General features: G+C 46.6%; 1 protein-coding gene across 4 annotated transcripts in view; it reads right to left on the reverse strand.

Annotated features, from left to right (window-relative positions):
- LOC120945491 (myomegalin-like) overlaps positions 1–15,883 on the reverse strand; it is a 416,745-nt gene that overhangs the window by 88,301 nt on the left and 312,561 nt on the right. For all 4 annotated transcript variants that reach the window (XM_040359668.1, XM_040359666.1, XM_040359667.1 and 1 more), the window contains one exon: positions 5,037–5,272. In XM_040359668.1, coding sequence (XP_040215602.1) covers positions 5,037–5,272 — 236 coding nt within the window. The remainder of the gene's footprint in view (positions 1–5,036; positions 5,273–15,883) is intronic.

Genomic DNA, 15,883 nt, shown 5'->3' on the forward strand with positions numbered 1-15,883 from the left:
TGAAGAGCTGAGCACACACACTTGCAGGACAACAATCTGTATGCCAACATGCCAGGGGCATCCATGCTCATAGCTATACTAGTGAGGGAACAGCAGCCAGGAGACGCCTTGCAGAATGCATCTTTGCACAGTAAACACATACATTAATCACGGCACAATGAGAATGCATGCATGCACACCCACTGTGGTCCCTAGCACAGACACATCACATCCTCATCTAATTGGATTAGACCCAAGTACCCCCATGGTACTAGGGAGCAGCAACGCCCCGCCAAGGCTCCAATTATGTCACTGTGCATTTATACACCATTCACATGGACCTGGGATCACTTCTCCCTGGTCCTGGGGATCCCTACTCCACCAAAACTGAGGGTGACACCCTTTTTCATCAGGAATGTCACCCCCACATTCATACATCATTCACACACATAAAACAAATCATAATCACATAAAAAAAACAAAAACAAAAGTACACCCAATATTAACGGCGGCGGCGTGAGCTACGCCTGGGCCGGCCACGGCCACAGCCAACCAGGGGAGACTCATGGGGGGGAGCAGGGGAAGGAGGAGCCTCCCCTGGTGACTGTCCTTCTGCTGGCCTGCCCTCCAAGGCCACGGCGATTCTGTTCAGGCCCACAGTGAGGGCAGCCGTATTGGCCTGGAAAGCCTGGGTATTTGCGTGGACAGCCTGGGTCAGGGCACTCACCTCCAGGGACACGCCTGCTGTGGCGGTCTGCAGGTCACAAATGCAAGTTATGACCGCCAACGAGTTTGAGCTCAATTCACTGACCGAGTCCTTAATTGAGCACAGGCTGTCTTCCATCTGGGCCAAAGACCGGGTGACCTGACCCAGATGTTGGGTCTGCCGGGCCTGGTCCCTCCGCAGATTGGCCGGCAGAAACTCGGCCACCCCCCTGGTCTTCTGGGTAGCCTTCCTGCCTGCAGCTGAGGCTTGTGGCCTGGGAGGAGGGGAGAGAGAGACCCTTGTGGGGGAGCCCTGTTGGGGAGGAGTGGGAGGGGCTACCCCTGATGGAGGCCTGACTGCTGCTAGCCACAGGGGCAGCCACAGGGGGAGCCACAGGGGGAGCATCATCCAAAGCAAAAAGGATTTCCCTGGCAAGGTCCATCCGATCATCCCCATCCCCCCCCTCATCCTCCTCCCCCTCAACGTCCTCATGATGTGAGGTGTGGCCACTCCCCTCCCCTGAGGACTCCTGCCCTTCTTGGGGCTCTTCTGCAGCCTGTTGTCCGGAGGATGGTGCAGACTGGCCTGATGGCCCAGCAATCTCCTGGCCATCTGTGGATGACACAAAACATACACAGGTTGGAGGATCCACACACTTGGCACATATTCCCTTCCCCCCCCCACACATGCTACTCACCAGATAGAAAAATAAAAAACTTACCTGTCCTTACGGCCTCCTCAGAGTCAAAGCCAGGCAGGCCCACCACTTGTTGGCTGTGGAAGCACCGGGCCACTGCCCACTCCTCCTCAGTCAGCCTGACGGGGCAAGGTGGTCCTCCGACAGTGCCCGTGGCATGCGCTGTAATCTTGGCCACCTTATCACGGACTAGGCTCCTGAGATCATTGATCTTCTTAGAGATCCCACTGGGGGTCCTCGCCCCCCCCTCCGCATTGATCTCATCCGTAATCTGGCCGGGGTGGTGTCCCGGCTCTCAGGGCCATGTAAATATCGCCCAAATCGGGTGATGGCCCTAGCAAGGGTTTGCTTCTCACGCACCGAGAAATTCAGCTTTTTCCTCTTGGGTGCCATAACACCACACAACAATCAGCCAAAAACACACACAAAAATCAGACAGAACAAACAAACACCAAAAGACACAGAACAAACAAACAAAAAAATACACAGAACAAACAAACACAAAAATCACACAGCAAAAAACACCTAATACAAACTCCTCTAACACTATCCAATAACTCTTACCTACTACACTCCTACACAAACCAACACACAGCCACAGACAACAGAGCAAAAGAACCTCGCTTCAGGAAAGGGAACACAGGGATGTACTTTTGCAAAGGAAGGGCGTTTGTGTGGGGCTATTTATACACAGGGCGTATCTCACTAAGTCTGCTTGGCCTATTTCCTATCTCACTGATTGCCCCCGGGCCGAGTTCTGAGCATGCCCAGTGAGGTGCAGATTCGTGCGCGCATTTGGGCGCAAATGCTCTGTGGATACGGCACTTACGTCACAAAATTGAGCCGCCTTAACTTAACTGACATACGTTAGGACAAACTAAATTTGCGCCGCTCTACGTAAATCTGGCCCTTAGCTCTGGAGCTACTCCTGATTATACATAATTTTTCAATATCAGCAAAAGTTTAAATACTACTATCTATATTATTCACCAATGTTAAAACAGGAAGAAAAACTCCCACTACCCCCTTCTTCCTATCTCAGCGCTATGGAGTAGCAAGTGACATAAATACAGGTAATAATTTAAAACATAAATAAAATATATAAGTATATCAGTCAGCAGCCACTTAAAAAGTTGATCATAAATTTACACATAAGATGAATAGTTCAAACTGTCAACCAGTAGCAGATACTCATCAAAGTGGACACAGATGGTGGTCTTAAACTTGTTAATGATGCGTGCACCTTTCACCAAATTCCTCCACACACCCCGCTGGGGTTTAAACTCATCGAAATGATAAGGATATCAAGCCACAATCCACATCAATATACTGCCATATACTGGATCAGAGACTCGTTGGTAAACCAAAGCTTTGGCTTAATTTTTCAATGTGAAACTTTAACGTGACCACAAACTTCAGTGTCAATGGTTGATGATACCACATCCCCTTGGTACGACTATTTGCTCACTCCATGGAAAGCCACTGCTACTGGGGTCATCAGAACACCTAGTGAACCCTGGTCAGGTTCAACACTAGCACCGACTACGGGTTACATCCCAAAGTATGGGTGTACTCCCACTTAGAGAGAGATAGTCTTAAAAGTCTGTTTTACTGCAACCTGAGATCGTGTATTGGGAAGCAGTGGGACTAAGATCTGGGCATGTCTGTGCTCCCTCTTCAGTCTGCACCCACTTTAAAAATGTAAATTTACACTCATTTACACTACAGCTCCTAAACTTAGATTCAGGAGTTTTTGGTGTTTTTTCACTATAGTTCTTAAACTCAACTTCATAAAAGCCTACACTATGGGCCAGATTCACAAAAGAGATACGACGGCGTATCTCCTGATACGCCGTCGTATCTCCTGATACGCCGTCGTATCTCTGAGATACGATTGTCGTATCTATGCGCCTGATTTATAGAATCAGGTTACGCATAGATAGCCCTAAGATCCGACAGGTGTAAGTGACTTACACCATCGGATCTTAGGCTGCAATTCTAGGCCGGCCGCTAGGTAGCGATTCCATTGCGGTCTGCGTAGAATATGCAAATGACTAGTTACGCCGATTCACGAACGTCCGCTTTGCCCGTCGCTCTAAATTTACGTAGTTTCCGTAGAGATACGTCGCGTAAAACTAAGCATGCCCTCTAGGTGGTCTAACCAATATTAAGTATGGCCGTCGTTCCCGCGTAAAATTTTTAAATTTCACGTCGTTTGCGTAAGTCGTCCGTGAATGGCGCTGGACGCCATTTACCTTAACGTCGAAACCAATGACGTCCTTGCGACGTCATTTAGCGCAATGCACGTCGGGAAATTTTAGGGACGGAGCATGCGCAGTACGTTCGGCGCGGGAACGCGCCTAATTTAAATGGTCCCCGCCCCATTTAAATTAGGCGGGCTTGCGCCGGGCGGATTTATGCTACGCCGCCGCAAGTTTACAGGTAAGTGCTTTGTGAATCAGGCACTTACGCTGTAAACTTGCGGCGGTGTAACGTAAATGGGATACGTTACGCCGCCGCAGCGTAACGTATTTGTATGTGAATCTGGCCCTATGTGTCCATGTACACATAAGGGATTATTTACTAAAGGCAAATCCACTTTGCATTTCTACTTGAAATTGCACTGAAAGTGCACTTGGAAGTGCCTTTTTCTGTAGATCCGAGAGGGACATGCAAGGAAAAAACAGCGTTTTAGCTTGCACATGATTGGATAATAAAATCAGCAGAGTTTCCCCTCATTTCAGATCTACCACTCAGATTTACAGCGACTGCACTTTCAAGTGCAATGTTCAATTATCTGCGGGTTCGTGCCTGAGGACCGGTGCGTGTCTGTTCACCAGTTCAGGTGCTATTCAGGTCTGAATCTTTGCCTGAATTCACACCTGCACCGCACCCAAACATGCCCCGGACCCTTTTAAATCTGGACAGCGGCCGTCCAGGACAGTTAGAGTCGGTCACAATTGCCTGTCATGCGAATTGGATGGGTGGAAACCCCCATCCAATTAACATATGTATGAACCCGGGCTCAATAAAGCTTAGGCCCCGTACAGACGACCGAACATGTCTGCTGAAACTGGTCGGCGGACCAGTTTCAGAAGACATGTTCGGTCGTCTGTACAGCTGAGCGGACAGGGTTCCAGCGGACATTTGTCCACCCGACCGTTTTCGAGCGTACAAATGTTTCTTAGCATGCTAAGAAACATGTCCGCTGGAATCCTGTCGTCTGTACAGACTTACCGTACAAGTCCGAGCGGCCGCCATCCCTCGCATGCGTCGAATCACTTTGACGCATGCGTGGAAGCATTGAACTTCCAGGGCCGCGCACGTCGCTGCGTCATCGTTGCGGCGATGGCACGGCCTCGTCACCGCGTATCGTGTACGCGCGGATTTCTGTATGATGGTGTGTACAGCCATCATACAGAAAGCTCCGGGCGGACATGTCCGATGAAAACGGTCCGGCGGACCGTTTTCATCGGACATGTTTGCCCGTGTGTACGAGGCCTTACTGAAACCTCTGCAAATGCTGTGTCAAAGCTTGCTGTTCATACTACTCTTATACAAGCTAAAGCTCATGTGCAACTGTCCTAATGGAATGGAACTGAAAGGTAAAAAATGAAAATTCATTTTTCTGTGTAATAGAAAGCAAATACTTACTGCTGCTTAGTTTCATTTGAAGTTTTTTTGCAAGTTGGTTTACTTTAGTGAGATTCTGTCTAAAATTCTTTCCCATACCATAGTCTATATCATTAGTTTGGAGCATCTCTTCAATTGATTTAATATTTTCCTCCTGATGTTGAGTCAAAATGTGGCAAATACTTTCTCCTTCTTTCATCCTCTGCCGCATAAATGAAAGCTCTCGTGATTGCTCCTGAATAAGCCATTCATATTTTCTAAAACAAGGAAAGACTTGTAAGCTTTCACACAGATACAATGGAACCTTAGGAAATAAGATTTTATAATTCAATATACTTGATTTTACTTGGTTAAACTCGTAAATGTTAATAATCATAGTTAAACGAGAAGTATGGTATTCGTAAAAAAAATTATACTTACCTAGGTGGATGCAGCATCGGCCCGAAGCTGCAATTGTCCCCTGCCAACTCCAGGCCAAGAACTAAGCGATGAAACTCAGTTCTCATGCTGAAGAGAGTTGGTGATTGTCAGTCACCGGCTCTGTGCTCTACCCTTCCAGTACTCACTGGAGTGCTGGGATGTGGAGGGGCAGGCTCAGGCTCTCAGCCGATTGCTGAGAGGCTGAGCCAGATGCCAGTCCAGGGTTTTGGGTGGATCTCCACCATACAGTAGGGATCTTTTCAAAGCCTGGACTGACTCTGTGACCAGCTCTGAAAACGGGTCACAGTAGTGCAGAACAAACTGCACTCCTGTGAGCCATAGTAGAAGTACAGCCTAAAAGCTTTGGCCATACTTCTCATTTAATGAATATAGGATGTTTAAATCTTTATTTAACCACTTGACCACTGGCAACTTAAACCCCCTTACTAACCAGACCAATTTTCCCAAAACGGCTTTCAGGACAGCACCTGAGAGATATCATGGCTCCTCCTCCACAGGAAACACCTCCACCAATCAAGTCTTTAAAAGGGAAGCCTCCCCTTCCACTCTCCAGTTTTTTGTGTTTCCTCCAGCTGGAGGAACACCTCCGGTGGGGGCCATGATATCTCTCAGGGCTGCCTGGGAGACGTGTGGTTCTCACCCTTACTGTTTTTTTTTGGAGAATGACTCTCCCACTTGCCTGGTGAGGGCGGTCCGTGGGCTCCTTCTCCCTCTTCTGTGCTCGGGGAGAGCCCGTACGCCCGGAAGTTGCGGCCCGTTTTTTTCCGGCGGAGCAGCGGGGTCCGTGAAACCCCATCGCAAGGCGAGAGGCTCCGGCGTCAGAGGAGGGCCTCAGACGCGTCCTGTATGCAGGAAGTGGCAGCGCTTCCGGGTCGGCGCAGCGTCATTTCCGGCGCAGGCGCAGAGGGAGGAGGCAGGGTCTCCTGGTGCCTTAAAGGGGACTTCCGGTTCCGGGTCGGCGCGGCGGCGTTTTTGAATCCTGGAACCGTGTCCTCATTCAACTGCACGCTGCTGCAATACTCTGCAATGGAGGAGGATACTGCAGCTAAGGGGGCAAGCCAAGGCACCAGCAAGGCTAAGGTAAGGGAGTGTCCTACATTACCTTTAGCTATCTCTCTCTTAGGGGGGTTACTTCACCCATCTCCCCCTTTCCCCACCTCCCACTTCCCTGTCTGGTCGGTGTCTCTATGGATATATCTTCCTACATAGGGGTGCCATGGTGGTGATGGTCTTGGCTTGTAGGGCACAGGGGATTACTGCTAAGTTTCCTTAGTGCACCTGGGTGTCAGTTTATTACTGTCATTTTTTGTTTTTGAGCGTGCGTGCTTTATCTTGTCTGTTGATACAGGGAAAAGGCTCGGCTCAGATTGTGAAGAAGCGATGCCCTGTTTGCAAAGAGAAGCTCAGTGATTCTTGGAGTAAAACTCTTTGTGCAGACTGTACTAAAGAGGTGCTGAAAGAAGCTCCTTCCGTGGGTGGGGACTTAATATCCACCCTTAAGAAAGAACTCCGTACCACATTTCAGGCCTTTAGGTCAAGTCTGGAGGCCAGACCTGTGGAGCAGGCTGGAGTTTCACAAGACCCTTCGCTGGGTGAAAGGCATAACCTCTTTAACCCTTTAAGCCAGGACGATTCTCAAGAAATCCCACTAAATTCGGATTCTGAAAATGAGGATGAGGCAGAACCTGCTTCAAAATATAAATTGTCGCTGGAAGAAGTTGCAGGCCTTTTAAAGGTGATCCATGCAACATTGGGGATAGAGGAAGAAAAGAAAGAGCTCTCCCTGCATGACCGAATGTATGCAGGGTTAGGGGATACCAAAGGTCGGGTGTTCCCAGTGCATTCATTAATCACTGAGATGATTAAGAAGGAATGGGTGGAACCGGAGAAGAAGCCGTTTTTTTCTGGGACTCATAAAAGGAGGTTCCCTTTTGAGGAAAACCCAGAAGCCATCTGGAATAAAATCCCAAAGTTGGACGCAGCTTTTTCTCAGGTTTCAAAATCTACGGACTTGGCCTTTGAAGACATGGGCTTACTAAAGGAGCCTATGGACAAAAGGATAGAGCTACTGCTTAAAAGAAACTGGCAATCTGTGATGAACAATCTTAAACCAGCTATGGCGTCAACTTGTGTGGCCAGAAATCTGGAACACTGGTTAAACCAGTTAAAAGCGCACATCTCGGCAGATTCCCCAAAACAGGAGATCTTGGACTCCTTTAATACTCTTTTTGCAGCCGTGTCGTACATTGCCGATGCTTCAGCGGAATCTATCCGTATGACAGCAAGGTCAGCATCTTTGACCAATTCGGCCAGGAGAGCCTTGTGGCTTAAGACCTGGCCGGGAGATGCGGCCTCAAAAAATAAATTGTGTGGTTTACCTTTTGCAGGGGATCTACTGTTTGGTCCAGAATTGGAATCTATCCTTGACCGAACGGCGGATAAAAAGAAGTCCTTTCCGATCAAGCCTAAAAAGGCGCCGATCCGCAAACGTTTTTTTCGTCTGCAAAGGCAACAGGAAGAAAGGACTCAGTTCAAAAAGAAGTGGCCGGCGCAAAGAGGTCGCGGTAGGGGTGGAGTGCTCCTCCGTCCTCCTCCAGCCCCCGAGAAACCGCAATGACTCTCCGCTACAGGTAGGGGGAAGACTTCAGGAGTTTGTTCCCCAGTGGAGAGGCAGCACCCCAAATCTGTTTATCTTGGACCTTCTTCAAAAGGGTTACGAGATAGAGTTCAGGGAAGAACCCCCGAAGAAATTTCTGGCAACAAATGTTCCAAGGGATCCCGCCAAGGCCCTGGCTTTGAAGTCCCTAATTCAGGAGCTGTTGGACCAAAGGGTAATTGTGCCGGTTTCAAAAGCGGAATTTTTTCAGGGGTTCTATTCTCATGTTTTTCTGATAAGAAAACCATCAGGAAAGTACCGCCTTATCTTAAACCTAAAGGAACTAAACCTGTCAGTGTTGTACAGAAAATTTTGCATGGATTCCATCTTTTCCGTAAGAAACCTCCTAAGTCGGGGTTGCTTCATGGCAACAATAGACTTACGAGATGCCTACTTACACATTCCCATTGCGGCCAGCTCCCAAAAGTTTTTGAGATTGGCTCTGAGGGAAGGAAAGAAAATAGTTCACCTACAGTTCAGGGCTCTTCCCTTTGGCCTGTCGTCATCCCCAAGGGTATTTACAAAGGTGATGGCAGAAGCGCTGGCACCTCTTCGTCTAGAGGGGATCTCTGTGGTCCCTTATCTAGACTACCTGCTGTTTTTTGCCCAGTCCAGGGAGGGGCTTCAAAAGGATCTAGACAGGGCCCGGTCTCACTTGGAAGACATTGGGTGGATCCTGAATCTCCAAAAATCGAGCCTGATTCCGTCTCAGCAGGTTCTATTTTTGGGCTTCCAGATAGATTCCGTGGAGCAGAAAGTTTTCCTCCCAGAAGAAAAGCAAAGAAAGGTGATAGAGATGGTTTCTCTTCTACAAGGCAGTCAGGAGATTTCCATCAGGAGGATTATGTCAGTCCTAGGAACCCTGACTTCCTCTATACCTGCAGTGCCCTGGGCCAGGACCCACTTCAGACCGCTGCAGGAATTTTTATTAAAGGTCTGGGACCGCGATCAGAAGTCCTTAGACTTACTGGTAAAAATTCCCACCAAGGTGAAAAGGAGCCTCTGGTGGTGGAGAGACCAGGAAAGACTGTCGGTGGGTCTGTTGTGGTCCTTCCCATCCCAAGTAAGGATAACGACAGACGCAAGCTCCTGGGGGTGGGGGGCCCACATGAACAGTCGTTGGACCCAGGGGTCATGGTCCGCAGGAGAGGCGAGAAATTCCTCAAATTGGAGGGAATTAAAGGCGGTAGAATTGGCTTTACTGGCCTTCGCTTCAGAAGTAGGAGGACAACATTTACAGGTCCTATCGGACAATGCCACAACAGTGGCCTATGTCAACAGACAAGGGGGCACCAGAAGCAAAGGGCTTCAGGTCTTAGCCGGAAAGATCCTAAGGTGGGCAGAGTCCCATACTCTATCCTTGTCCGCAGTCCATCTAAAGGGGACCCTGAATTGCGTGGCAGACTTCTTAAGCAGAAATTTAATTCGGGAAGCGGACTGGCAGTTGAACCCGGAAGTGTTCAGTCTGATAACAGAAAAGTGGGGACAGCCAGCGATAGATTTGTTTGCGAATCAAGAGAATGCACAGATCTCTCAGTTCTTCTCCTTAGACAGGAGCAAGTCAGCTGCGGGGACGGACGCCCTAGCACACAGCTGGAATTTCCATCTTTGTTATGCTTTTCCCCCTTTCCAGCTCATTCCGCAGGTCATAGCAAAAATGAAGAGGGAAAATACTACAGTAATCCTGATCACCCCATTTTGGCCCAAAAGGCCTTGGTTTTCTGCCCTTCTACTGATGCAAATCAGACCGTTCTGGCATCTACCTCTGAGACACGACCTGCTTTTACAAGGTCCTCTGTTTCACCGAGACATAAAAAAACTAAGTCTTACGGCTTGGCTTCTGAGGAGCAACTCCTCAGGAGAAAAGGGTTTTCGGCCAGATTAATAGCAACTCTCCTGTCGAGTAGGAAACAGGTCACGAGGGCTATCTATTTCAAAGTCTGGAAGACTTTCAATACATGGTGCTCTGTATCAGGCAGATTTGTAGAAGAAACTTCCTCTATCTTGGAATTTCTTCAGGAAGGAGCCGACAAAGGGTTAGCGGTGAGCACCCTGAAGGTTCAAGTAGCCGCGCTGGGGGTATTCCTAGAAAGATCTGTTTCAGCAGATCCATTAGTAATAAGGTTCTTTAAAGCCCTGGTTAGGTCCAGACCGATAGTGGTAAAGGATTGTCCCGCATGGGATTTGCCAGTAGTCTTACAGGCCATGACCAAGGAACCTTTTGAACCTTTGAATATAGCGTCTCTTAAGTTATTAACGTTAAAAACCGTTTTTTTAGTGGCTGTCACTACAGCTCGCAGGATCAGCGAGTTACAAGCCTTGTCCGTCAGAGAACCTTTTTGTTTAATTTTTTCGGACAGAATTGTGTTAAAACCAGACCCAAGTTTTTTACCGAAAGTTGCTTCGTTCAAAAATCGGTCTCAAGAAATTATACTGCCTTCATTTTGCTCTAATCCAAAAGGAAGAAAGGAAGAAGAATTCCATACCTTGGATGTCAAGAGAGCTGTTTTATGTTACTTGGAAACCACAAAAGCATATAGACGTTCAGATGCCTTGTTTATTTTATTTTCCGGTGATAAAAAAGGAAAGCAGGCGTCAAAAGGAACCATTGCCAGATGGCTCAGGATGGCCATCTCAAATGCTTATTCAATCTCAGGTCAAGAATGTCCGGAGAATCTAAGAGCTCACTCTACTAGAGCAGCTGCGGTAAGTTGGGCAGAAAGAGCTGGTGCCACCCCCGAACAGATCTGCAGAGCAGCCACCTGGTCAAGCTTGTCTACCTTTGCCCGTCATTACAGACTTGATCTAATGACGGCAGATGATCAGGCGTTCGGAAGAAAAGTCTTACAGGCTGTGGTCCCACCCTAAGGGGGTAAGTCTCGACTGTCCTCTCAGGTGCTGTCCTGAAAGCCGTTTTGGGAAAATGCAAGTTAGGCTTACCGGTAACTTGTTTTCCAGTAGGCTTTCAGGACAGCAGCAACCCGCCCTTGGTTTTTTCTTATGTAAAGATTCTGCTGTAATACTATGTAATAACTGTCACTTATGTGTTGCAGCCGGGGCTGGAGGTCTCTACAACCAACTGGAGAGTGGAAGGGGAGGCTTCCCTTTTAAAGACTTGATTGGTGGAGGTGTTTCCTGTGGAGGAGGAGCCATGATATCTCTCAGGTGCTGTCCTGAAAGCCTACTGGAAAACAAGTTACCGGTAAGCCTAACTTGCATTTTCAGCTTTCGCTGCTCTCACAATTTGAATGACAATTACTCAGTCATACAACACTGTACCCAAATGAAATTGTTGTCCTTTTTTTTCCTACAAATAGAGCTTTCTTTTGGTGGTATTTAATCACGGTTGGGTTTTTTATTTTTTGCGCTATAAAAGAAAAAAGACTGAAAATTCTGTAAAGAAATAATTTTTTCTTTGTTTCTGTTATAACATTTAGCAAATTTGTAATTTTCTTCATAAATTTTGGCCAAAATTTTTACTGCTACATATCTTTGGTAAAAATAAGTACACATTGGTGTATATTATTTGGTCTTTGTGAAAGTTATAGAGTCCACAAGCTATGGTGCCAATATCTGAAAATTGATCACACCTGAAGTACTGACGGCCTATCTCATTTCTTGAGACCCTAACATGCCAGAAAAGTACAAATACCCCCAAATGACCCATTTTTGGAGAGAAGACATTCCAAAGTATTTAGAAAGAGGCATGGTGAGTTTTTTGAAGTTTTCATTTTTTTCCACAATTCTTTGCAAAATCAAGATTTTTTTTATTTTATTTTTTTTCACAAAATTGTCATTTTAGCAGATTATTTCTCACACACAGCATATGCATACCACAAATTACACCCCAAAACACATTCGGCTATTACTCCCGAGTATGTTGATACCACATGTGTGCGACTTTTACACAGCGTGGCCACATACAGAGGCCCAACATGCAGGGAGCACCATTAGGCGTTCTGGAGCACCCAGGTCAATTCTGACATTTCTCTCCTACATGTAAAAATCATAATTTATTTGCTGGGAAATTACATAGAACCCCAAAACATTATATATTTTTTTTAGCAAAGACCCTATAGAATACAATGGCGGTTGTTGCAACTTTTTATCGCACACAGTATTTGCGCAGCAATTTTTCTAATGTGTTTTTTTGGGAAATAAAACAGTTTTGTGCTTTAAAAAAAACAAAAAAAACATTAAAGTTTGCCCAATGTTTTTGCATAATATGAAAGATGAAGTTACGCAGAGTAAATAGATACCTAACATGTCACCCTTCAAAATTCCACACACTCGTGGACTGGCGCCAAACTTCGCTACTTAAAAATCCCCATAGGTGACGCTTTAAATATTTTTACTGGTTACATGTTTTTAGTTATAGAAGAGGTCTAGGGCCAAAATTATTGATCTCGCTCTAACGTTCGCAGCGATACCTCACATGTGTGGTTTGAACACAGTTTTCATATGTGGGCGGGACTTACGTGTGCATTCGCTTCTGTGTGCAAGCACACGGAAAACAGGGGCGCTTTTAAAAAAAAAAAATATTGTTCATTTTACTTTATTTTAGTTTGACTCGTTTTTCCCCAAAAATAAATGTTTTGGTCACTTTTGTTGCTATTACAAGGAATGTAAACATCCCTTGTAATAGGAATATGGCATGACAGGTCCTCTTTACAGTGAGACATGGGGTCAATAAAAATTAATGAATAAAATGTACAGGAATGCTACTGCGCAGAGGAGAGAACGGAATTAATAAGAGTTGATTAGGCATATGTAAGGGTTAATAAGGAGTAAATAGGAGCAATGTTTTCTTATGCTATGTGCTGATCAAAGGAAAGTGCTTTGACATGAACATCAAAGAATTAGTGTCAGGGAATTCCTATAAGACGTCAGGAATGTGCATGCGAGAGGCATTTCCCAAAGAATGGTGACCAGGAATGCACGCCAGACATTGCCGCTAAAGGGCCTTTTTTAAGGATGCCTCCACCCTTGCTCAGGTGCTGACTGATCCTTTAGCTATTGCCTGTGTCCTGCATTCATCCTGTCTGTTGCTGGCCCGGCTTGCCCCTGACCTGATCTTTGACTCGGCTTCTGACTTGTTGTCAGTTTCTGACTTCGGCTCTGCTTATGATTCGGTACCTCGCTGCCTGTCTGTTAACAACTCTGGCTATTCCTGTGACCACGCTTCTCTCTCTGATCCTGGCTCCCCATCTTTTTCAAGTGCCTGCCTGGCTGTCTGCAATACCAGCTTTGCGCACCGCAGTGTTCTGCTAAGAGATTTACAAGCAACACATCCAGGACCCGCAGCACATGTGGAGTGCCCCTTTAGCATCGGCTGGACCACTGAGCACAGTTACTGTTCCTGATATTCTGCCAGCCTCCCTGGGACCACATCTCCAGCTGCAAGCTCTATCAAAACCTGCTGGCACCCATGTTCCTCCTGTCCATCAATACCCTCTCTTCCACTCTCACTGGGGCCTAGGCTGGAGATACAAGTTTAGTGTAAAAACAATGCAGACATTATTTACACAGGAGCAACTATATTTATTGGGAAATCGTAGCTTGTATGTCAATTATTGATTTCCAGTTTTCCACTGGCAGAAAATCCTTTAACCACTTCCATACCAGGCACTTACGCACCTTCCTGCCCAAGCCAATTTTCAGCTTTCAGCACTGTCGCATTTTGAATGACAATTGCGCGGTCATGCTACACTGTATCCAAACAATTTTTTTATCATTTTTTCCCACAAATGAGGCTTTCTTTTGGTGGTATTTGATCACCTCTGCGGTTTTTATTTTTTGCGCAACAACTAAAAAAAGACCGAAAATTTTGAAAACAATAAAGTTTTATTTTATTTCTGTAAATTTTTTTGTAAATAAGTAAGTTTTCATCTTCAATTACGGGCACTGATATGGCGGCACTGATGGGCACCGATGAGGCAGGACTGATGGGCCTCATAGGCGGCACTGATGGGCGGTGCTGGTATGAGGCACTGATGGGCACTTATAGGAGGCACTGATGGGCACTCATAGGCGGCACTGGGCACTCATAGGCGGCACTGGTGGGCACTCATAGGTGGAACTTATGGGCGGCACTTATGGGTGGCACTGATGAGTACTTATGGGTGGCACAGATGGGCACTGATAGGTGGGCACTGGGCATGGATGGGTTCGAGAGGTGGCACTGATGGACACTGAGGGGTGGCACTGATGGACACTGAGGGGTGGCATCACTTTTGTATCCCATATTGTGCCAGTCAGTGCCCATGTTGCCAGTCAGTGCCCATGTTGCCAGTCCGTGCCCATTTGTGGGCACTGATCGGCATCTATTCTCTTTTTTTTTTCTTGTTTTTATATTGTTGCCCACTTCCCTGGTGGCTCTTTACCAAGATCGGAGATGCAGGGTGTCAGACTGACACCCCGCATCATCGATCGCCGCGCTGCGCGCGCCGACATGTTATCCTGCTGGACGTCAATAAACGTCCAGTCAGGATTACACAACCACTTCCCGGACGTAAATTGACTATTGACCGGCGGGAAGTGGTTAACCTAAATATATGATTGCAGAAAAGGGACAAAAACTTGGGTCTTGAATCCCAGGTGGGAAATTAGGGTTTACGACAACTGCAGTCAAAAGAGATTGCTTAATTGAGGAAAGGGCAGTACCTTTTGTTCTTTGGATAACATTTTATTGTTGTTCCCATCAGTGGGTGGTTTTTAGCTGGTTATGGGTAGCCAAAAGAGTGTCTAGAGGGGTGCGAAAGCCTATTCTAGGATCACCCAGCTCTTTGTCTCCACAATGTGTACAGACTCCAATGACCTAACCCATACAGGGGGGTCATGGTTATGGTTGGTTATGGGTAGCCAAAAGATTGTCTAGAGGGGTGCGAAAGCCTACTCTAGGATCACCCAGCTCTTTGTCTCCACAATGTGTACAGACTCCAATGACCTAACCCATACAGGGGGGTCACCGGTAATACCACACATAAAAAGAACAAAACCAAAAAAAACTAACAACAAATAAACCCCTAACGTGATGGCTCATGAACCAGTCCACAACAACCTATAAGGATTTCGGAGCATCTTCATGTAAGTGTTACATTGAAATAAGTGGAAAAGGCATAAAAAGGAATAAAGAATAAAGCACAAAAGGACAGTCCCAAGAATTTTCTCTCTGCAACAGTAGGGGCCAGTTAATTCACCAAGCACAGAAGGCACACCTTCGGCTCCAGTGGAAGGTGAGTCTAAGCCACATCATTTAATACCCCCAAACAGAGGGTGAAACTGGGTTTAGCTTATGCAATCTGTGAGAAGAAAAATTGGGCCCGTGCAAGAGCTTGTACTGAATCAACCCATCACGAGCCGAGACCAGGTGTTTAAAGGGTACATCCCAGACATCTGACCAGTCTTCATCATCTAATTCTGGTATGTTCCTCCACCATTTCTCCTAGAGACTGGAAAGATCAGAGAAGGTAGCACAAACAACATGTTGGTAGAGGGATGAAGCCGGCTTCAACAACTGGTCTGAGTGTACTTGGGTTTCTAATGAAGAACAACTCAAGGATACATGTCAAAGAGTGCACTGATCATGGAAGGCCTGAGAAAGCTGCATATATACGAAGGATATCAAATAAGAGCAATTCTACACCAACGACTATATGGGCCAGTTGTAAATTTACATTTAGCACAGTTTTGTAGAACTCTATTGGAATCCTGTCAGGTCCAGGAGCCTTGCCACTGGGGTTGTCCCTGTTAGTTTACACCAATCCAATAC

This window comes from Rana temporaria, chromosome 7, assembly GCF_905171775.1.
Source record: "Rana temporaria chromosome 7, aRanTem1.1, whole genome shotgun sequence".
In the NCBI taxonomy this organism is placed as follows: Eukaryota; Metazoa; Chordata; class Amphibia; order Anura; family Ranidae; genus Rana; species Rana temporaria.